General features: G+C 38.2%; 1 protein-coding gene across 1 annotated transcript in view; it reads right to left on the bottom strand.

Annotated features, from left to right (window-relative positions):
• Positions 1-24,479, bottom strand: part of TTC29 (tetratricopeptide repeat domain 29) — a 264,832-nt gene that overhangs the window by 78,987 nt on the left and 161,366 nt on the right. The window contains exon 10 of the mRNA XM_062199063.1: positions 12,115-12,343. Within this exon, the coding sequence (XP_062055047.1) occupies positions 12,115-12,343 (229 nt within the window). The remainder of the gene's footprint in view (positions 1-12,114; positions 12,344-24,479) is intronic.

Genomic DNA, 24,479 nt, shown 5'->3' with positions numbered 1-24,479 from the left:
TAGTTAATAATGTCTTGTAGTTGGAAAATCACTAAGACAACAGATTTTTAATTGTTTTCACATCGAAAAATAATTATACGAGGTAATGGATGTGTTAAGTAGCTTGATTTAGCTATTTTACGGGGTCTACAAACTTCATAATGTATTGCACATGTTAAATATGTATATATATTTCCATAAATTAAAAACAGTAAAATAAAATAAACAGGGAAATTATCTCACATACAAAAGGTGGTGGTGGTAGTTACAGGGTTGGTTAATTTGGCATCCAGGGAAGGCTTTAAGCGTCTAGATTCTTTCTAAGCTCTTTTGCTGCCATCCTCAGCACTTTGATAGCTTAGTAGCTACTGCAGCTCCAGGCATCACATATTCAAATATCAACATTTAAGGTCAAGAAACAGGGAATCTCCTTATCTTGTGCTCCCTTTAAAGAACAAAGAAAACCTTTCCTGAATTCTTCAGAAGATTTTCTTCTCTTATATCATTAATTAGAATTATGCCATATAACCTCCCTAAAGCTGTCACTTGGCTAGTGTCATGAGGCCACACTGGCTGAATTACATAGTAAATATTCAACTACTCGGTATAGAGAAATGTTTCACCTTCCCCAAGGAGATGCACATGAAAGGGTAAGAACACATTGAGTATATCAGGATTTTAAAATCCATTCAGGGGGCCGGCGCTGTGGTGCAGTGGGTTAACCCTCCACCTGCAGTGCCGGCATCCCATATGGATGGCGGTTCTAGTCCTGGCTGCTCCTCTTCCAGTCCAGCTCTCTGCTGTGGCCTGGGAATGCAGTGGAAGATAGCCCAAGTCATTGGGCCCCTGCACCTGCATGGGAGACTGGGAAGAGTCACCTGGCTCCTGGCTTCAGATTAGTGCAGTTCCGGCTGTTGTGGCCTTTTGGGGAGTGAACTGATGGAAGGAAGACCTTTCTCTCTGTCTCTCCCTCTCATTGTCTGTAACTCTCTTAAATAAATAAATAAATAAATAAAAATCTTTAAAAAAAATCCATTTAGCCAGTCTGTATCTTCTAATTGGAGAATGTATGCCACTTACATTTAAGGTTATTATTATTTTTTAAAGATTCATTTGCTTTTGATTTCCTTTGTACTTTTACTGGGAGATTTTCTGCCTTTACATTCTTTGATAATGATGGCTATCTTTCTATGTTTCTGTGTGTAGCACATTCTTAAGCATCTTTTGTAAGGCTGGATGAGAAGTGGCAAATTCTTTTAATTTCTTTTTTGTTATGGAAGGTCTTTATTTCACTTTCATTCATAAATGACAGCTTTGCAGGGTACAGTGTCTGGGGTGAGTTTTTTTTTTAAGACTTGGGTTCTGTCTCTGCATTCTCCCCTAGTCTGTAGGGTTTCTGATGAGAAATCAGCTATGAGTCTAATTGGAGATCCTTTGGAAGTAATCTGACATTTCTTCATGTGCATTTTAGAATTGTTTCTTTATGTTTTATGCTTGAAAGTTTGACTACAATGTGTCACGGTGAAGATCTTTTCTGGTTATGTCTATTAGGAGTTCTATGTGCTTCCTATACTTGGACGTCCCTTTCTTTCTCCAACTTGGGAAAGTTTTCTATAATTATTTCACTTCTAGTCCATTGTCTCTTTTCACACCTTAAGGAACTCCTAAGTCCCATATATTGGATCATTTGATAGTATCCCATAGATCTCCAACACTGTTTTTAATTTTTCTGATGTTTTCCTTTTTCTTTTTGGTCTGAGATATTTCCAAAGATTTGTCTTCTAGCTCAGATATTGTTTCTTCTTCCTCACCAAGTCTGTTGTTAAGGCTTCCCACCATAATTTTTATTTCATCTATTGAATTCTTCATTTCTAATATTTCATTTTGATTTCAAAATTTCAATTTCATGGGAAAATTTTTATTTTGTATCATGTGTTGATTTCTTTCACTTGTGAATTTGCTGCTCATTGATTCTGAGTTATCCTATTATCAATCTTTTGAATTCCTTTTTCAGGGATTTCATCAATTCCTTTGTCTTCACATTCTTTTTTTTAAAATATTTATTTATTTATCTGAAAGTGAGAGTTACACACAGAGAGGAGAAGCAGAGAGAGAGAGAGAGAGAGAGAAGTCTTCCACCCGCTGGTTCACTCCACAGTTGGCCTCAATGGACGGAACTGCGCTGATCTGAAGCCAGGAGCCAGGACCTTCTTCTGGGTCTCCCACATGGGTGCAGGGGCCCAAGGACTTGGGCCATCTTCTACTGCTATTCCAGGGCATAGCAGAGAGCTGGATCAGAAGAGGAGCAGCCAGGACTAGAACCGGTGCCCATATGGAATGCCAGCACTGCAGGTGGAGGATTAACCCACTGCACTATAGGGCTGGCCCCCAAATTCTAGGCTGTTTTCTTTTCTTTTCTTCTTTTTTTTTGACAGAGTGGACAGTGAGAGAGAGAGAGAGAAAGGTCTTCCTTTACCATTGGTTCACCCTCCAATGGCCACTGTAGCTGGCGTGCTGCGGCCAGCGAACCATGCTGATCCAAAGCCAGGAGCCAGGTGCTTCTCCTGGTCTCCCATATGGGTGCAGGGCCCAAGGACTTGGGCCATCCTCCACTGCACTCCCGGGCCACGGCAGAGATTGTTTTCTAAAAAATTTATTTATTTATGTAAAAGGCAGAGGAAGCAGGTGGCAGTGAGAAAGAGAGGGACGATGGGAGGGAGAGAGGCAGCGGCTTTACCTGCTATGCCACAGCATCGGACCCCAATATATTAAGCTTTTTGAAGTTACTCCAACAATCTCTGGTATGCTCTAATCATTTTTTTACAATATTTTTTCTTTGTATTTCATTTTGGGTAGTTTCTACTGCTATGCTTTCAAGTTCATTAATCTTTTCTTCTGCATTATCTAATCTGCTCCTTTTTATTTTTCATCTTGGGCTTTGTATTTTTGATTTCTAGAAATTCAATTTGGGTCTTTTAAAAATATCTCCCATGACTACACATGTTCAATCTTTCTTGAACATATGGATTACAGTTTGTTTTATAGACTAGGGGTCTTTTATTTTATTTACCATTATTATGCCAAGGATTCACATGGAAAGAGTTCCAGCAGTTCAGGCTCCCTTCCTGGATTCTGACAAAGGGAATTTGCTGGGGTGGAGCAGGTTGGTGCTTCAGTTGAACCTAGGTACCTCTTTCTTTTTCTGATCATTTTTCTTCACAAGTTTCAGGAAGCTCTCTTGGCCCTTGCAGTGATCAATACGCCCTTACCTTGCTTGTCTACAACAATGCCAACAGCGTGATGAGTTTCATTGTAGACACTTGCCACTTTGCTATGCTGGCATTTATGGGACATTCCTTTCTGAACAGTGTCCCTTCCCCTGGTGTCTCTAATAGCACCTTTCTTGTAGATTCACATGTGTGCAGCCAAAGAAACACTTCTGTTTATTCCAAAAGGCTTATAGACTCCCTGCAGCTCCTCTCATGAGCTCCATCTTCACATCAGAGCTGCTTTGAAGGGAAGGGAGCCAGAGGAGCTGCAGGAGACCCCTAGAGGCTTGCTGTTTTGTGCCCAGGTGCCTTGGTTTAGGTGTGCCCTAGAGAAGATGAAGACAACTGTGGTCGGATCCTGTTCCTTTGCAGCCAGCACTGAGTCCCAGGCATTCAGCTGGGATGAGGCCTGGGTGACTACAGTGGAGCTCTGTGGAGGTCAGCATGGGACAAGACCATCAGGGCTTGATGGAAGCCCTAGACCCCCAGTGTCACTGGACATAGAGACGGGACCATTAAGGGGGTCAGTGAGGTTAAATGATGTCATGAGGACAGGGCCCTGATCCAACTGCATTGGTCCCTTACAAAAGGAGAACACCAAGGGGCTGGCACTGTGGTGTAGCAGTTAGAGCCACCTCTTGTGACATCAGCATCCTATACAGGGCCTGGTTTGAGACACTGCTGCTCCACTTCTGGTCCACTCTCTCCTAATGTGCCCAGGAAAGGCAGCAGAGGATGGCCCAGGAATTTGCACCCATGTGAGAGGCCCAGACAAAGCTCCTGGCTCCTGGCTCCTGGCTTGGGCCTGGCCTGTTCCCAGCAGTTGCAGCCATCCGGAGAGTGAATCAGCAGATGGAGGATCTCGGTCTCTTTCTCTCTCATTTTCTCTCTCTCTGTGGCTCTGACTTTCAAATAAGTAAATATTTTTAAAAATTAAAATTAAAAAATAAAGAAAGAAGAGACCTCAGGGGGCTCACCAATTCTGTCTCCCTCTCTATTCTGGAAAAGCATTGTGAAGATGGAATGACCCTTTGTGAGCTAGGAAGAGCCCATACCAGAGAGAGAGAAAAAATTTAGAGAAAGGTACCTCTCCTCTTTCCTTTTTTTTTTTTTTAAAGAATTTTGTTTATTTTTAGTTGAAAGGCACAGCAACAGAGACGGTTCACTCTTCAAATGCCCACAATAGCCAGGGTTGTGCCAAGTTGAAGCCAGAGCATGGAACTCAATCCAGCCCACATAGGTGGCAAAGGACCCAGGTACTTAAATCACCATCACCTCCTGCCTGCTGGGTATGCCTTAGCAGGGAGCTGGAATTAGGATGAGAGCTGGGACTCAGATCTAGCACTCTGACATGGTATGCAGGTGCCCCAAGCAGCATTTAACTGCTGTGCCAAATGCTTGCCCCTCTTTGCCGTTGTGTCTATCATTTTGGTGACTTGCTGGCAGATAGCAGATCTGGCCAAAAAAGACTGAACTACACTTTTAAGAACTGTTTATGTCTTTGCTAATTCTATTATCTGTATTGTTCCTGGATCAGTTTCTACTTCTTTATTTCCTTGTCATTGTAAGTCATATCTCTGGGCTTCTTGGTGTGTCTAGGAAATTTTGATTAGATGCTAGATAGTAGGAATTTTATAGTGTTGGGTGCTAGGGATTTTCATTTTGTTTTATCCTAATTAGGTTACTGGGAAAAAAGACCGATTCTTTTGATGTTTGTATTTAAGCTTTGCTAGGTGGGACCAAAGCAGCATTTCATCTGCAAATTCTCCCCCACATCTTTATCAGATTCCTCTCCTGATGTCTCATATTTTATGAGATTTTCTTATTTTGGCTGGTGGGCCAGGTGTGTTTAAGATTAAGTGATTGTTCTAACCGGTCCTTTCAGGTGCCTTTGCTAATCTCTTCACATCCACATAATGTTCAGTCCTCAGCTGAATGGCTCTTGCTGCCTGGCTCTTTCTTTTCCTGTGCTCCTTACTGCAAACTCCAGCTACCTTGGCCTCCCTTAACTCCCAGTCCAGCCTTTTCAACTCAGGAGTCTGCTGGGCTCAGTTACCCACCACGTGCTACAGCCTGGGAGCCTTCTCCAGTCAGTACCCTGGGATAATGATGCAGAGTTCACTCATTTGTTTCCAACTTTTCTCATCGATCACTGCCCTGTGCTGCCTGTTGTTCAGTCTCTACAGAAGTTGTCTCGCATGTTGTTTTTGCTTTTGTCCAGTTGTTAAAAGCATGAGGGTAAATCGGGACCCACTTACTCTATTTTCATCAGAAATAGAGTCTCACTTCTTTTCTGAAATCTTTAACTCAAAAATTCAACCTTTAAATATGTTAGACATGGCTTATATTAACAATTAAAGTACCATTACATGTACAAAAGGGCAATATAAATAAAGAATATTGGACTAGAATTCTAGAGAAATAGATTATAGATCCACTGTGTCTTTTGTTCTGTTACTGTATGAGTACATTCCCATGAGTCACAGGATGCAGGAAAATAAATAGTGGGGAGCATTGGATTTCTTTGGTATTGCACAACTCAATCCTTTCATGATACCATCAAATTAAAAAAAAAAGCTCAAAAGGAGTTAAATGTGTATCCAGGGATGGGAAGAGGATTTGGGAATGGTACCAGTGTTAGGAGGAGAAAATCAGCAACAAACTAAAGTGCATATGAAAAAGGAATGGTGATAAATGGAGAAGCCTAAATATTTAGGAATTTGTAACCTATGAACAGTGGGGGAAAGTACAGAGGTTGAGGAAACACTGAGGGAAAGTAAGACATAGGGTTGAAAACAGGAGGAGGAGCTGCAAGTCTGCAGATGAAATAGTTTAATAGGTTTAGCAACCTGAACAGTGTCAACCAGGGAAAAGCAAAACTACATATGACATCAAATAGCCAGAAATATCTTTGTTATAAATTCCAGAAGAAAGATCAAACACATACACCTGTCTTTTATACAGGTTTAATAAAATAATAAATCTCCCTTTGTGGAAATACATAGACATCTATATTTGTGGGTTAAAAAAAGAAATCAAGGCACAGGTATGCCGCCTAGTGGTGAAGACACTAGTTAGGATGCCAATGTCCCCATGGGAGTGTGCGCATTCAACACCCTGGTCTAGGTCTGACTCCAGCCTCCTGCTAATGTAGGCCCTGAGAGGCAGCAGTGATGGCTCAAGTAATTGGGTTTCTGCCACCTATGTGAGAGACCTGGATTGAGTGCCTGGATCTCAGCTCAGCCCTGACCAGGGTAATGAAACAATGGATGGGAACTCTTTGCCCGTATGTCTATCTTTCTCTCATAAAAAAGCAAACCGAACAAACCCAACAATTAGAAGGTTGGGAAAGATTTTATTGTTAGGGACTATTAAAAAATACCATATTTATTTAGAAAGATGTATTTTCAGAGGAATCTTATAAATAATCTTTCTTGATTTTGAACCTTAGAAAGAAGGTAAAGAAATCTGAAATTAAACCTTTTGCTGAAAGTCACAAATCTGGTGCTCAGGATGGTAATATAAGAACCCAACTCACCAGACTCCTGCATATCAGTTTCCCTTAAAGCCATCCAGTTGCCAGAAGGGTCATCTTGGATTCAATCATATTTTCACCAGGCTTTTTCTCCCACATTATGTTTTTGCACACATTATTAGAGAGAGAAAGATTTGCTTTACAATAACAGGATGGTGTGACACCTACTTGTTGACTTTTTGGCTGATTATCTCAATTTCTCCTCATTATTAGAGTTATTTAACAAAGAGAAGTGGCTTATCACATGAGGAAAATGAGGACACACTTGGGAATGTGACATTGTCACATTCTTTTAAAGTATTTTTAAAATTGTTAATTATATATGTTTATAGGGTACAATGTGATAATTGGATGCAGATATTCAATGTGTGATAATTAAATAAGGTTAGTTGGCATTTCCATCTTCTTGTATATTCAAAAAAAATTTTAGGGGCTGGTGCTATGGTGCAGCAGGTTAAGTCATGGCCTGTAGCACTGGCATTCCATATGGGCACTGGTTCGAGTCCTGGCTGCTGTACTTCTAATCCAACTCCCTGTTAATGTGCCTGGGAAAGCAGCAGAAGTTGGCTCAAGTCCTTGGGCCCCTGCACCCATGTGGGAGACTAGATGAAACTCTGGCTCCTAGCTTTGGCCTGGCCCAGCCCCAGCCACTGTAACCATCTGGAGAGTGACAGCAGATGGAAGACTTCTTTCTCTCTCTCTCTTTCTGCCTCTGCTTCTCTCTCTGTGTAACTTTGAGTTTCAAATAAAAAAATTAAAAACCAGTTTTAACACTTAATAATTGTACATATTTATGAGGTCACTATGATAGTTCAATAAATGTATACAAGCATACCGATCAAACCAGGGTAATTATTTGATACTTGTGATCCAATCCCCATCTATCTCCTCTCCTGCACTCACATGCTCTAAAAGGGTTAAGTTCATATCTGAAAAATGTAAAAGCATGAACAAGGAACTGGATAGGAAAATCTGGCTTGACATTAATCCCAGGGTCCAGGATTAAACCAAAATACAGCAAGGGCTTTGAAACAAAGTCATGACTTTGATTGCTTTTCTTTAAGAATATTAAATGATTCATAAAACCAGGGTGACTTTATTGCCATTCAAGCAAAGTCTCATGTGCCATTTGTAGAAAACTGTAAGTGTTTTTAAGAACTGAGTGGCCAGAGTTTTCATTTATTTCCATATTCAGGATTTGTATCCTACATCTCTGACATCATTTACATTTTGCTACAAGTAGAAAGTGCATAAAAATAATGTTACTGAAATAATTATTACCAATGAAGTGGTTAACAATGTTGGCATTTCAATGGCTATGATTACATCTCTAGGTTAACACTGCATTAAGTTGAGTAAAGAGAGCTTTTGCTTCTATGTTAGTATTACACATCTGGGTCTGGGATCTACAAAAGGCAAGATAAACTGGCCTTTCATTAAAAAAATAAATTTATCCTGAATTATAGAGATAATACTTCTGGTAAGGAAAGGAAACTATATTCTGGAGAAATCGGCATAAATTCATAGGCCCTTAAGCCTTCTGGAGCCAACCAATTTCAGTTGCTTCAGGCTTGAATAATTTTATTGAACTGCAATACATTTGAATTCAGTCTACATTCCTAACTTTTGGAGGAAAATCTATTCTTCTTTTAACACTGGAAAGCAAAGGAGGAAAATGAAATCTTTTCCACCGTATCTAAGAGTATTAGGATGGTGTGAAGGTTCCTGTCTTGTCTGTGTTCCCTCTGAAAGGCACAAAGACGAGAGACGATTGCTGGGGAGTCACTGTTCTATTTCATCTGGAGACCTGAGCACTCTCACTGCTCTATTCCCTTAGGGGGTCTTGTTCCTCTGCTTAAAAGAATATTGCCTGCGCTCTGAGCTAATGATTTGTTTGGAGGATGAAGTCTCAGAGGTGAGGATAACTGAGCAGCTTTTATAATGTGTCATTCAGATCTTTGATCTGCTTTTTTTCCGAATACTTGGGCCCTCTCAATCACAAGATTAAAGATGCCTCTTCGTAGAAGAAAGGCAAAAGTTGAAATCTTAAAAGCTGCTCAGATTTCCAAATAATATTTCTGTATTTTTTTCATTTTGTCAACATCATGTTTGGCAAGTGTCGTCCTTCATTCATGTGATAATTGGATGGTAATCAAAATACAGCATTGGCTCATAGGTTTTCTAAGGGAAACTGAATATTTTTAGAAAGTGGTTAGTGAAAACCAGCTTGTGATGAGGGCATCCGCACTTATTTTGAATTCTGTTTAATTCAACAAATATTGACTCGGAACTTCACAGATGTCAAACACAGTGTCTTCTTTTGTGAGGAATACCAAGAATCAGAACCTGTTTTAAAAAGACTTAACACCCTTGATCAGGCAGTTAAGACAATGATAGAAATGGCCATGGGGGATACAGAATATGACACATGAAAATCACTTAGGGAGAAATGAATGCAATTCAACTTGAGAGCATAGAGAAGAGCCCACATTGAAGTAAGATGGGATGGGAGAGGTTTTGGCATCTGAGAAGGACTTGGCAAGATGGGCAAGACCTGCCTGCCTGGGGCTGGAGCTAGAAGTAAGGTGGCAATACGGTATGTTGTGTATGTGGGTATTTGAGGAGTTGGAGGAGGCAGGTGGTCAAAAATGTTGAGATGTTTGTTTTTAATAATTAGCCAACGGGCAGCCAAGGAAGATTTTTTTAAACAGAGCAAAGATGGAATGAGAGTTGTGTTTTAACATAGATTGTTGAGGCATTTAAAAGCAGATTTTAGTGTGTTTTGAAATAAAAATATGTCTATGTAAATAAGAATGTTTGATAATGTCTTAACAGGTTTTATTTCTAAATAGAGTAACTTCCCCTGAAAACTTTAAGGGTATGAAAATTATGAATGAGAATTAACTCTTCATTTGTACTTGAGTCTGAAGAAAATTTTCTCACTTTTACAATGATGCAGCTCTTCCATGCATAGATTTCTCATCTCAGTGAAATGGGGTATATTTTATAGCACTCTGAAGAATATAATTTTCCCCTTCCAACATCCAAATAGCTGAACTTTTAATGTCTGCATAATATTTTGAAATGCACATTTTTTTCCTGCTTCTAACTCTCTGGACCAAAACATGACCCTATAAAAATTGGGGAATAAATAAATAATTTCATAAACTAAAGCAAAAGACCTTTTAAAAATAAAAAACAAGATTGCAACAAATAGATATGGATCTAATCAGAAGATAGGTTTTTTCCAGTAGTATTTTTCTCCTAATTACTGTTATAATGGTTAGAGATGGCCCCAAAATAAATCTGAAAATGTGAGTAGTTCAATGTACCCTCTCCCAAATCTTTATCACATAGATTATATTATATATTAGCATTTCACATAGATTATATTCCATCTGCTTTTCTGTCTACCATTATGTTAGACAACATGATAGCTTAAAGGACAGAGAATTTTAAACTATAGAACATGTTTCCAAATATATAATGACAAACTACATTTTGAAATAAGCAAAGTGCTGCCTAAAAGTGATTACTTAATAATTGCCTATATATATTTTCAGAGTGTTTGAGCATACCAAAATTCAATAAGCTGTTTTTGAAGACTCTGTCAAAACCAGAAATAAGAACCACATCAAAACATCACTATGCAGGATTTTGGAATAAGACTTTCACTTATTTTATGACTAGAGGACCGAGAGTGCTAAGTAATATCCTGCTGACCTCAAAGAGTCAATGAGATTCCTTGGTGCCTAATGTACTATTATTTACTATGTATTGTATAGAAAATAAATTATTTACTACATATTGTATAGGAAATAAATACTCAAACCAATTGTTATTTCATCTAAATGACCTACTTAGAAAAAATAGTTCAAAACAAATAGGGGAATATTCTTCAAATTGCAAAAGCTTTATCTTACGATTCGATTCTACTTGAGCTATCTCAACATATTTGAAATACTTTATTTAAAAAAGTTTGATGTGCAAACAAATAATTATGTAAACCCAAAGTTTACCTTTGGCAATACTATTTGTTTGTTTTGTTTTATTTTTTGTTTTTAAATATCCTATCCTATGCTACCGCGGCGGCCATTGGAGGGTGAACCAACGGCAAAAGGAAGACCTTTCTCTCTGTCTCTCTCTCTCACTGTCCACTCTGCCTGTCAAAAAAAAAAAAAAAAAAGAAAAAAAAAATATCCTATTCTGAAGTTCTTAATGGGATTAGAGTTGTTATGGTTTTGCTCCCAAAGGTGCATGTGTTGGAAGCTTGGTCCTCACTGTGGAGATATTAGAAAGCAGTCTGTCCTTTACCAGGTTGGGCCAAGTGGGAGGTTGCAAGACTAACTCCTCTCATGCCCTAGCTTTCTAACACCGTGTGGTGTCTCCCTCTTGCATAAGCTCTTGCAGTTGTGAGGCCATTCACCATGGGGTCCCCACCAGAGTTGAACCAGTACCAGTGGCATGCCATGAATATCTAAAACTGTGAACTAATTAAATGCCTTTCTTTTTAAAGCACTAAGCTTCAGGTATTTTATAAACAGGAAATGGACTAACATAAGAGCCCCTCCAAGTTGACACATAAAACCGACCCTGGCATTCCCTCCAGTTGGCAGTAATTGACGATTTTGATTTGAATTCTTCATAACATAGGGGAAAACAGAATTAAAAGAAATCACTATCCAATATTTTCTAAATTAATATTCAAACCCAATTTAATAAAAAAGAATAGGAAAATTAGCTATCAGACAAGTATGTGCACAATACAAATTAACATCTATCAACACTTCTCTTGTAAGTAAGGTACAACTGTGATCATTTAAGAAAATCACCTTATGAGTATAAAATAAACTGAAAATAGATCCTTGTGAAAATTAAGAGTAGGAAGAGGAGAGGAAGGGGGAAGAAGGGTTGGAGCATGGGTGGGAACTATCACTATGTTCCTAAATCTGTATATTTGAAATAAATAAAACTTGTATACCTTAAATAAAGTTTAAAAAATAAAGGGGTGGGCAACCTTGAAAAAAATCACAAGCTTATTTCACATTCTACACAAATGATCAATATATATTATTGACTATGATAACTGAAAAAATTGTAATGTGATTTATCAAGTTACCACCATTATTTTATGCTTTCCTTAAAAAATCAAAGGTACAATATACTTGTGGCATGGAAGCATACTCAATCTTCATGTAGCAAATGAATCAAAAAAATTAAAATAACTTTCAAAACAAAATCACTAGCAGTTGAAAAACCCTTTTCAATGAAAATGGCTTAACATCAAGAGGGAAATGAAAATGAAAGTGACTTCAAAAGCCAAAGCCTTACCAGTAACCAGATTAAGTTCAATGTCACTTCTGCTCTCCTTCCAAGACAGCAAAGAGTCGAGGCTGGTGAGATCTGCCGATTCTATGTAGCTGCTTATTGTGAGCATCATCTGATCCACTTTTGCTATTCCGTAATGAACTTTGGTCTCGTCCATCAGAGACATGTTCATTAGCTTTACAGTTGTGTCAAAAGCTTGGTGGAAGGATTTAGAAGCCTTGCTGTAGTCTCCCTAAGAAAGTAATAAAAACAATTTTCATCTTAATTTTTGTTTCACCATTTCATGTATTTGCCCATCTTTCTTTGGCAAGTCCCAGGCTGATCTTACTACAATTATAGCAGATCATTTTCAAGAAGTAAGAGATGGTAAACAGGCTCTCTATTTGAATAAGGTTCTTTCAAAGAGTAATGAGTATGTACCAGCCAATACCTTAATTTAGTAATATAAAGTTCTATCTGTTAGGTTGGACAGTGTGAAATTTAACTTGTTTTGAAAGAAAAGTGATCAAATATTGGCAGTTTTATAAGGTTCAACCTAATAACATGGTAACAAGAATATGTTTAGGAAAGAATGAACCAATTCACACTGATTTCATTCGAATTTTATGAATTGTGGTACTGGATAAATATAATATATATATATATTTAAAATTTTATATATTCATTTCAAAGGGAGAGAGAGAAAGGAAAGAGAGAGAGAGGAGCGAGGAGAGAGAGAGAGAAAGAAAGAGAGGATGGGGAGACAGGGAAGGGAGAGAAAGGCGGGTGAGAGATAGAGGAGAGAGAGGGGGCAGAGAGAGATCTTCCATCTGTTCGTTCTCTTCCCAGATGACCACAATAGCAAGCTGGGCCAGGGAGAAGTCAGGAACCTGAAATCTCCATTCAGATCTCCCACATGGGTGGCAGGGGCCCAAGCACTTGGGATATCATCTGCTGCCTCTCAGGATGCATTAGCCAAAAGATGGATTTAAAGTAGAAGTGTCAGGACTTCAATTGGTACTGCAATATGGAATATGGGCATCTTATGAAGGTCAGAGTCAGTGCTAAGTACTTCACATACATCATATCATTAACCTTTACAAGTTACTCTATGAGGAAAATTTTCTTATTCTACAATGAAAATGAACCTCAGAAAGAGACTATCTTCTGCCACCTTCAAATCTTCTCTACTGCAAAGGAGAATATTTCTAGGATCGAGCTATATTTGTAAAGGCTCCTGGGCATAACATTTCCTGTATTCACTGATTTATAACCTGTTGGGATCATTCTCTCTTTCCTCACACTAACATCCTTTCCCCCATAAATACAAGCAAAAGCATGCATGTACACTTACTTGACAAGAGACCCTTACAAGAGATACTTTTTTATTTATTTTAAAGGAATACAAATTTTATAAGTACAACTTTAGGAATATAGGTATTCTTCCTACCATACCTGTCTTCCCACCCACTATCCCACCCCTTTTCCCCTCGTCCTTCTTCCCTTGCCAGTCCCATTCTCCATTAAGATTCATTTTCAATTAACTTTGTACACAGAAGACCAACTCTATACTAAGTACAGATTTCAACAATTTGCATAAATACACACACACACAAACTGTTTGAGAACTAGTTTTACAGTTAAATCTCAATATGACTCATTGAGGACAGAGGTCCTGCATGGAGAGTTAGTGCACAGCGACTCCTATTGTTAATTTAACAATTAACACTCTTATGTATGACGTCAGTGATCACCCAAGGCTCTTGCCATGAGCCACCTAGGCTATGGAAGTCTTTTGAGTCCACAAATACAGCAGAGAATGTTTTATCATGATTTCCGAGTCATTTTCATACACCATTTTATGAAGGAAATGAACATGCAACAGCTTTATATCATATACCAGCTCAGGGAAAAATGCTTCCTCAACTATACAAACTGCTATGTAATCATGGAGTTGACAAGCATAGTCAAAGTGACTGAATACAGAGGTTGCCAGCAAGGCGAGGAGCAAGAGAACCTGGACTTCAGTGGCAGTTAAGTTCCATGCACAACATTGTATGCCATATGCTCACACGGGCAGCGTAGGAGAACTGTTTATTCAAGTGATTCATTCCAACTACTGCTAAACACAATCTGTCCATATTAGATCAACAGTAATCTTTGTTTATAGAGGTGAACAATTCTTTCTCTTATTTGAAAGCATAAAACAGAATTTATGTGAGAAAAAGATTACTCCATTAGGAAAAAAACCTAATGTAAATTAAAAATATGTTATCTCAAAGAGAGAGAGTGAGAGAGAGGTAGGGAGGAGAGAGGGAAGAAGGAAGTATCATTATATTCTTAGAATTGTATCTATGAGCTGCATCAAATCTGTTCTCTATATAAAAACAAAATAAATAAATAATCGTATAAAAGATATCTGTATGCCAATTAAGTAAACCATGATTGAGAATAACATAAGTACTGAAGATGATGGAAACAGAAACTAGCTAAAATTATAAAAAATTATAAAATTATAAAAATATATGCTCAAACCAAACATTACCTGTTTTTAAAAATACAAAAGTACAAATATCTAATTATTCCTCCAGTTATACTTCTCAGCTTCAGGCTGAGAGTCTTGATTAGGAAAATTAGGGTATCATAAATACAGCAGACATATGAGGATACTTTTAAAAACATGGAAATGGAATTAAAAGGAGTTTATTTTGATGTAAAAATTTTACAACCTATGCATAGTTTTTCCATATTATGTATTTTCCATGAGCTTTCTGAAGACACCTTGTATGCATGGTTTTCAAAATTGTTTTTCATCAAAATAAAATTACCTTTCATTTCTATTTTCCATGAGATTTTGAATGTTCTAATATGTTTGAATTTACAGAATTTTAAAATATGGTAAAAGTCTCTCATTCATTCATTTATTCATTCATCAGGCAACCACCATACAGCAGGCCCCATGCCAGGCAATAGAAATCCAGCATCAAATGGCAATATCAATCAAGTTGGAGAGGTTGCTATAGTGGAAGCAGTGATGTTTCCAACACTTTCATTGGACCTTCTTTCTTATTTAACAAATGTCTCCTCCCCCAACTCTACTAAACAGGAGCATTATAGTTAGGTAATTATTCGTCCTTCAAATTGTGCATATTATGCAACCTTTAGACACGTACACAACTGCCATCAAACTTTCATTAGAGTTTTTGATATCAGTTTGCTTCACTTCTCTAGTTTATAACACTATTAAGGCAATATAATATTTAATTTCTTTTTTTAAAAAAATTCTCAAGTTTATTTATTAGTTTTTATTTTATTTGAATGAGAGATAGAAAGTAAGGGCAGACACAGAGAGAGAGATTCCATCTGCTAGTTCACCAAATGCCTACAATAGCCACAGCTGGACCAGGCTGCAACCATGATCCATGAAGTCAACCTGGATCTCCCATGTGAGTGTCACGGGACCCGGTTAATTGAGTCATCACTTGCTGCCTTCCATGATATGCATTAGTAGGCTGTTGGAATTGGGAGTGGAGCTGGAACTCATTCCAGGCACTTCACGGGATGCAAGAGTCTTAAGTAGCATCTTAACTATTGTGCCAAATGTCCACACCAAACTAACTTTTAGAAATCAGTATTGTTCTGTAATGAGATTTCACTAATTAATGTATATTATATTTCCAGATTCCAAATTTAAAGAAATTAATATCAAATTTAATCTTCCCTCCAAAGATTCTGTAAGAACCTTCCATAGTTTATTTTTTGCTATCTGATTACTCCTATTCTATTACACATTTTAGAAGATTCTAGTAATTCACTTGGCAATCTTAAAGACTAGACTGAGGGCCAGTGCTGTGGCATAGTGGGTTAAAGCCCTGGCCTGCAGTGCCAGCATTCCACATGGGAGCCTGTTTGAGTTCCAGCTGCTCCACTTCCAATCCAGCTCCATGTTAATTCACCTGAGAAAACAGTGGAGGATAGCCCAAATGATTGGGCCTCTGCATCCATGTGGGAGACCTGGAAGAAGCTCCTGGCTCCTGGCTTTGGCCTGGCCCAGGCCTGGTTTTTGCAGCCTTTTGGGGAGTGAACCAGTGGGAGGAAGACCTCGCTATCTGTCTCTACCACTCTGCAACTCTGCCTTTCAAATAAATAAAATAAATTAAAAAAAAAAGATCAGACAGAATACACAGTGCATTTATGCATTTTATAAACTCATCATATTAGCAGAGAGTAATTTCACTGAGTATTAGTGGACAATTTCAGGGCAAGATCTCAATGATATCATGGACCTTGAAACAAAGCTTGAATTATAACACTATAATGTAGAATTCTTGTGCATTTATTCTGATTATTACCAGATCCTTTTTAAAGGCTAAAACATCATCCTTTCCAATGAGCAAACTCAAAATAAAAGAGTATTTTCTTAGTACTAAGGATAAATCATTCCCTACCCATTTCTTACCTAGTAAAATTAGTGTTCAAATTACCATGATTTTAACTGTGTGACTGTTCTCTGATTTCATTAAGGAATAAGAAATCTCAGGGCAGGCATTTGGCTTAGTGATTACGGTGCCTGCATCCCATATTGAATGCTTGGTTTGAATCATCACTACTCTATGTCCTATCCAGCTTTCTAATTCAGACTCTGGGAGACAGCAGGTGATGGCTCAAGTACTCAGGTCCCTGCCACTCATGTGGGAGATCTGGATGGAATTCTGGGCTCCTAGCTTTATTCTGGTCCAGTCCTGGCTGTTGAAGACATCTCTCTCTCTGTTCTTTTGACATTCAAATAAATAAATAAAATTGAAAAAAACAAATTATAAAAAGAAATCTTATAAAGGATCTATACCTAGACCTCTCCCTGGAACACTCTCATTTGACACCTTTTTTTTTTTTTTTTTTTTTTTTTTTTGCTTTAAATAGTAATTTATTATAAGTCAAAATTAAAAAGAGTTGATGATTTCTTCTTTTCCTTGATAAGCCTTCAGAACATAAGTTATTTAAAGATGTAGCAATATGTACAATGCTGACTCTGCTTCATTTTTCATGTTTGTATTTTTTGTATTCAGAAGAGGAACTGCTGTAGTATTTTTTTTTTTTTATTTTTTTTAACTTTTATTTAATGAATATAAATTTCCAGTATACAGCTTATGGATTACAATGGCTTCCCCTTCCCATAATTTCCCTCCCACCCGCAACCCTCCCCTCTCCCGCCCCCTCTCCCCTTCCATTCACATCAAGATTCATTTTCAATTCTATTTATATACAGAAGATCAATTTAGTATAAATACTTCAACAGTTTGCACCCACATAGAAACACAAAGTGAAACATACTGTTTGAGTACTAGTTATAGCATTAAATCAAAATGTACAGTACATTAAGGACAGAGATCCCACATCAGGAGCAAGCGCACAGTGGCTCCTGTTGTTGACCCAACAAATTGACACTCTAGTTTATGGCGCCAGTAACCACCCTAGGCTGTCGTCATGAGTTGCCAAGGCTATGGAAGCCTTCCAAGTTCCCCGACTCTGATCATATTTAGACAAGGTCATAAAAGACAGGTTGAGGATAGTAACCAATGATCCTAAGAGTGGCCTTAACCAGGTCTGAACAATTATACAGCATTAAGTGGGGAAGAGGACCATCAGTACACACAGGTTGGGAGTAGAGCCATTGGTGGTAGAGTAGAGGTTATGATTACAAAGGAATGAGGCCCAAGTGCACTAGACAGGGTCTAGAACAAAGGACAGAGTCATTATTAGAGGAGCTAAGAAAGGTGCTGTTTAAGCTACAAGTAATTTTTCTGGTTGAGAGGCAAATAGAACTGATAGAAGGGGCTTGATAATAATCTGCTGGGCTTTAGGCCTTGTAAGTTAAGAGGCCCAGACCTATCTATCTCTTCACATGGGGTATATCCTAAGGGAGGTGTGAACCTCCTAGGGGAAGGCACTCTGTTGACTTTCATTACTTGGCTGGCCTGGGAGGAGAGCTGGCCAGGTAAAGGCAGGGGGCATCTCTAACAAGAAATTTACAGTTCTGCCTGCAATGTTGCTGACCCTACTTGGCTGTCCCCTCAACTGCAGTGGTCACTTTGGAAGTTGGGCTGAGTGAAGGGCTTTTCAGCTTAGAGCCAATAAGATCTGTGGCTCTGACCTGGGCATCCTTCGACTCCAGGGCAGGTCCATTTCCAGTGATCCAACTCTTGGCAGAGCTGCCAGGGCTCTTCACAAGCTGACTTCTGCTGAAGCCCAGGCTTACCACATTGAAAGCCACTGCAGTGGACTGGCCTGTTGGGTCTCCTTGAGGGCAGATCACTGTACAGATCAGCCATTAATAGGCCTGCCACCCATTGCTTCTGATGCCTAGCTTTCTTTTCCTCCTGGTTTGTGTTAAAGCAGACCAGACGATGCAAGTCAAGGGAGTGCCCGTGTCCCATCTCTAATCTTCGGTGGCCTGAACTACAAGTCTATAGTCACAGGCATGTTCTGTAGTAGTTTTTCTAAGGTAGACAATGCCCATGAGGAAAATTATATTTTCACTTTAAAACTTTCTTTCCCTTTGGTCTGAAAGGGAGGTTTTTCCTACTTACTGTATACTTCGCTGATGGCAATGTGAATCTAGCTATGAGATTATTAGTTAAGTTCATATTTTGGCTATGCTATTACAGAAAAATGTTAGCCATCTCTTATAAGGTCTAAAGATTAAATTGTGCATCCTACAGATTCCTTCATAATAGAATTAGTTCCCTACCTTGAAGAGAATAGAGAAGTGAAAGAACAAGTTGGGCTTATAATAGAGAGATGAGGGAGCAAGTCCTAGATCACTTGCTGACAATAGCAATATTACATGAATACTTAGCAAACCGTTTCAACCTTTAGATAAGAACTTAATAAAACATTTACCGGAAGGTCCAATGCCTTCTATAAATTTTAAGAATCATGTATTTGAAAACACGTCTTAAATATCTAACATGGCGTAGTTTGTTTAACCAGTAAACTTAAGCACAACCATATAAAATGTTTTTAGTTTCTTTCTACCAACAAGTTTAAAACATATGATACACAGATTCAGGTCATACAAATTAAAATGTATCTTTGATTGATTTTAGCAGCTTAAATTTATGGACAATCTTATCTAAAAGCCATTTAAAATAAAACTCTTAATAAAATTTCCCCATGTGGAAATACAATATGTACGCACATATAACATAGCATAATAGACCAATATCAAAATCCAAAATATCTGGTTGAAATAAGATTCCTTAAAATCATGACATAACATAGACCAAATCTGATCATTGTTACAAGGTGATCATTCAAGTCTTTGAAAATAAGCACATAGTTAAATAACCCATAGCTCTTCATCTCCTCCCTCTCTTTTTCCACTCTTAGATTTAACAGGGATCACTTTTCAGTTAAAATTTAAAAACCTAAGAATAATTGTGTGTTAATTACTGAGTTCAACCAATAGTACTAGAACCACAACAACAACAACAAATACTAAAAAGGATAAAGTATTACATTGTACATCTAAAGTCAGGACAGGAGCTGATCAGTTCATTGTTGCTTATAGTGTCCAAATCACTTAACAGGTTTCCCCTTTGGCGCTCAGTTGTCACCGATCAGGGAAAACAAATGATATTTTTCTCTTTGGGACTGGCTTAATTCACTCAGCATGATGTTTTCCAGATTGCTCCATCTTGTTGCAAATGACTGGGTTTCGTTGTTTCTTACTGCTGTATAGTATTCTATGGAGTACATGTCCCATAATTTCTTTATCCAGTCTACTGTTGATGGGCATTTGGGTTGGTTCCAGGTCTTAGCTATTGTGAATTGAGCTGCAATAAACATTAATGTGCAGATGGCTTTTTTATTTGCCAAATTAATTTCCTTTGGGTAAATTCCAAGGAGTGGGATGACTGGGTTGTATGGTAGGGTTATGTTCAGGTTTCTGAGGAATCTCCAGACAGACTTCCATAGTGGCTTAACCAGTTTGCATTCCCACCAACAGTGGGTTAGTGTCCCTTTTTCCCCACATCCTCTCCAGCATCTGTTGTTGGTAGATTTCTGAATGTGAGCCATTCTCACCGGGGTGAGATGGAACCTCATTGTGGTTTTGATTTGCATTTCTCTGATTGCTAGTGATCTTGAACATTTTTTCATGTGTCTGTTGGCCATTTGGATTTCCTCTTTCGAAAAATGTCTATTGAGGTCCTTGGCCCATCTCTTAAGTGGGTTGTTTGTTTTGTTGTTGTGGATTTTCTTGATTTCTTTGTAGATTCTGGTTATCAATCCTTTATCTGTAGTATAGTTTGCGAATATTTTTTCCCATTCTGTTGGTTGCCTCTTCACTTTCCTGACTGTTTCTTTTGAAGTACAGAAACTTCTCAATTTGATGCAATCCCAAATGTTAATTTTGGTTTTGACTGCCTGTGCTGTTGGAGTATTTTCCAGGAAGTCTTTGCCTGTGCCTATATCTTGCAGGGTTTCTCCAATGCTCTCTAATAATTTGATGGTTTCGGGTCGTAGATTTAAGTCTTTAATCCATGTTGAGTGAATTTTTGTGTAAGGTGATAGGTATGGGTCTTGCTTCAAGCTTCTGCACGTGGAAATCCAATTTTCCCAGCACCATTTATTGAATAGACTGTCCTTATTCCAGGGATTAGATTTGGATCTTTGGTCAAATATAAGTTGGCTGTAGATGTTTGGATTGATTTCTGGTGTTTCTATTCTGTTCCATTGGTCTATCCATCTGTTTCTGTACCAGTACCATGCTGTTTTGATAACAACTGCCCTGTAGTATGTCCTAAAATCAGGTATTGTGATGCCTCCGGCTTTGTTTTTGTTGTACAAGATTGCTTTGGCTATTCGAGGTCTTCTGTGTCTCCATATGAATTTCAGCATCATTTTTTCCAGATCTGAGAAGAAGGTCTTCGGGATCTTGATGGGTATTGCATTGAATGTATAAATTGCTTTTGGGAGAATAGACATTTTGATGATATTGATTCTTCCAATCCATGAGCATGGAAGATTTCTCCATTTTTTGGTATCCTCTTCTATTTCTCTCTGTAAGGTTTTGTAGTTTTCATCGTAGAGATCTTTAACGTCTTTGGTTAAGTTTATTCCAAGGTATTTGATTGTTTTTGTAGCTATTGTGAATGGGATTGATTTTAGAAGTTCTTCCTCAGCCGTGGCATTGCCTGTGTATACAAAGGCTGTTGATTTTTGTGCATTGATTTTATATCCTGCTACTTTGCCAAACTCTTCGATGAGTTCCAGCAGTCTCTTAGTAGAGTTCTTTGGGTCCCCTAAATAAAGAATCATATCATCTGCAAAGAGGGATAGTTTGAGTTCGTCCTTCCCAATTTGTATCCCTTTAATTTCTTTTTCTTGCCTAATAGCTCTGGCCAAAACTTCCAGAACTATATTGAATAGCAGTGGTGAGAGAGGGCATCCCTGTCTAGTACCAGATTTCAGTGGAAATGCTTCCAACTTTTCCCCATTCAATAGGATGTTGGCCGTGGGTTTTTCATATATTGCTTTGATTGTGTTAAGGAATGTTCCTTTCATACCCAGTTTGCTTAGAGTTTTCATCATGAAAGGGTGTTGTATTTTATCAAATGCTTTCTCTGCGTCTATTGAGAGAATCATATGGTTTTTCTTCTGCAGTCTGTTAATGTAGTGTATTACGTTGATTGTTTTGCGAATGTTGAACCATCCCTGCATACCGGGGATGAATCCCACTTGGTCTGGGTGGATGATCTTTCTGATGTATTGTTGCAATCTATTGGCCAGAATTTTATTGAGGATTTTTGCATCTATGTTCATCAGGGATATTGGTCTGTAATTCTCTTTCAATGTTGCGTCTCTTTCTGGCTTAGGAATTAAGGTGATGGTGGCTTCATAGAAAGAATTTGGGAGGATTCCCTCTTTTTCGATTGCTCTGAATAGTTTGAGGAGAATTGGAGTTAGTTCTTCTCTAAATGTCTGGTAGAACTCAGCAGTGAATCCATCTGGCCCTGGGCTTTTCTTTGTTGGGAGGGCCTTTATTACTGTTTCAATTTCTGTGTCAGTTATTGGTCTGTTTAGATTTTCTATGTCTTCCTGGCTCAATTTAGGGAGGTTATATGTGTCCAAGAATCTGTCCATTTCTGATAGATTTCCCTGTTTGCTGGCATACAAGTCCTTGTAGTAATTTCTGATGATTCTTTTTATTTCTGTGGCGTCTGTTGTTACGTTTCCCATTTCATCTCTGATCCTATTGATTTGGGTCTTTTCTCTTCTTTTTTTAGTTAGTTGGGCCAATGGGGTGTCAATTTTGTTTATTTTTTCAAAAAACCAGCTCCTTGTTTGGCTGATTTTTTGTAATGTTTTTTTGGATTCAATCCTGTTGATTTCTTCTCTGATTTTAATTATTTCTCTTCTCCTACTGGGTTTGGGTTTGGTTTGCTGCAGGTTTTCTAGATCTTTGAGATGACTTGAAAGCTCATCTATTTGGTGCCTTTCCAATTTCTTGATGTAGGCACCTATTGCTATAAACTTTCCTCTTAACACTGCTTTTGTTGTATCCCATAGGTTTTGGTATGTTGTGCTGTTATCCTCATTTACTTCCAGAAAATTTTTGATTTCTCTTTTAATTTCTTCTATAACCCATTGTTCATTCAGGAGCATGTTGTTCAATCTCCATGTGTTTGCACGTGCTCTAGGGATTCCTGAGTTGCCAATTTCCAATTTCATTCCTTTGTGGTCTGAGAAGCTGCATGGTATGATTCTAATTCTTTTGAATTTGCTGAGACTTGCTTTATGGCCTAGTATGTGGTCAATCCTAGAGAGGGTTCCATGTACTGCTGAGAAGAATGTAAAGTCCTTAGATGTAGGATGAAATGTTCTGTAGATGTCTGTTAGATCCATTTGGGCTATAGTGTCATTTAAATCTACTGTCTCCTTGTTGATCTTCTGTCCTGATGATCTGTCTATCTCTGAGAGTGGAGTATTGAAGTCCCCCAGTACTATTGTATTGGGGTCTAAGTCTCCCTTTAAGTCCCTTAACAAGTCTTTTAAATAAGCTGGTGCCCTGTAATTAGGTGCATATACGTTGATAATCGTTATATCTTCCTGTTGAATGGATCCCTTAATCATTAAATAGTGCCCCTCTTTGTCTCTCCTAACAGTTTTTGTGGTGAAGTTTATGTTGTCCGATATTAAGATGGCTACGCCCGCTCTCTTTTCATTTCTGTTGGCGTGGTATATCTTTTTCCAGCCTTTCACTCTCAGCTTGTATGGATCATTGTTGGATAGATGGGTTTCTTGTAAGCAGCAAAAGGATGGGTTTTGTTCCTTAACCCAATCAGCCAATCGGTGTCTTTTAACTGGACAGTTCAAGCCATTAACATTCAATGTGACTATTGAGAAGGAGTAACTTTGCCCTGCCATTAGCCAAAGATACTTTCTAATATATGGTTTGAGATTCCTGTGATCTTTTGGTGTGAGGTTTCCTACCTTTACCTTCTTTCATATTGGTGACCGTGTTTCTGTGTTTCTGTATGTAACACATCTTTAAGCATCTTTTGCAGGGCTGGACGAGTGGCGACAAATTCTTGCAATTTCTGTTTGCTGTGAAAGGTCTTTATTTCACCTTCATTCATAAATGAGAGCTTTGCAGGATATAATATTCTGGGCTGGCAGTTTTTCTCTCTTAGCACCTGGGCTATGTCTCGCCATTCTCTCCTAGCTTGCAGGGTTTCTGAAGAGAAGTCAGCTGTGAGTCTGATTGGAGATCCTCTGAGAGTAATCTGGCGTTTCTCTCTTGCACATTTTAGGATCTTTTCTTTGTGTTTCACTGTGGTGAGTTTGATTACGACGTGTCGTGGTGAGGATCTCTTTTGGTCATGTTTATTAGGGGTTCTATGAGCTTCCTGTATTAGGATGTCTCTGTCTTTCTCCAAACCTGGGAAATTTTCTGCTAGTATCTCACTAAAAAGGCCTTCTAATCCTTTCTCTCTCTCCATGCCTTCAGGTACTCCTAGAACCCGAATGTTGGGTTTTTTAAGAGTATCCTGTAGATTCCTGACAGTATTTTTTAGGTTTCTGATTTCTTCTTCTTTTCTTTGATTTGATTGTTTCCTTTCCTGTTCTCTGTCTTCTAAGTCTGATATTCTCTCTTCTGCTTCGTCCATTCTGTTTTTAAGACTCTCTAATGTGTTTGTCATTTGATCTATTGAATTCTTCATTTCATTATGATTTCTCATCACTATCACCATTTCTTGTTCCACTAGTTGTTTCAATTCATTTTGATTCCTCCTTAATATTTCATTTTCACGAGAGAGATTTTCTATCTTGTCCATGAAGGATTTCTGTAGTTCAAGAATTTGTTTTTGAGAACTTCTTAATGT

The sequence above is a fragment of the Lepus europaeus genome, chromosome 8 (genome assembly GCF_033115175.1).
Source record: "Lepus europaeus isolate LE1 chromosome 8, mLepTim1.pri, whole genome shotgun sequence".
Lineage (NCBI taxonomy): Eukaryota > Metazoa > Chordata > Mammalia > Lagomorpha > Leporidae > Lepus > Lepus europaeus.
Note: the sequence above shows the minus strand (reverse complement) of the source record. Positions and strands in the feature narration are given on the sequence as shown.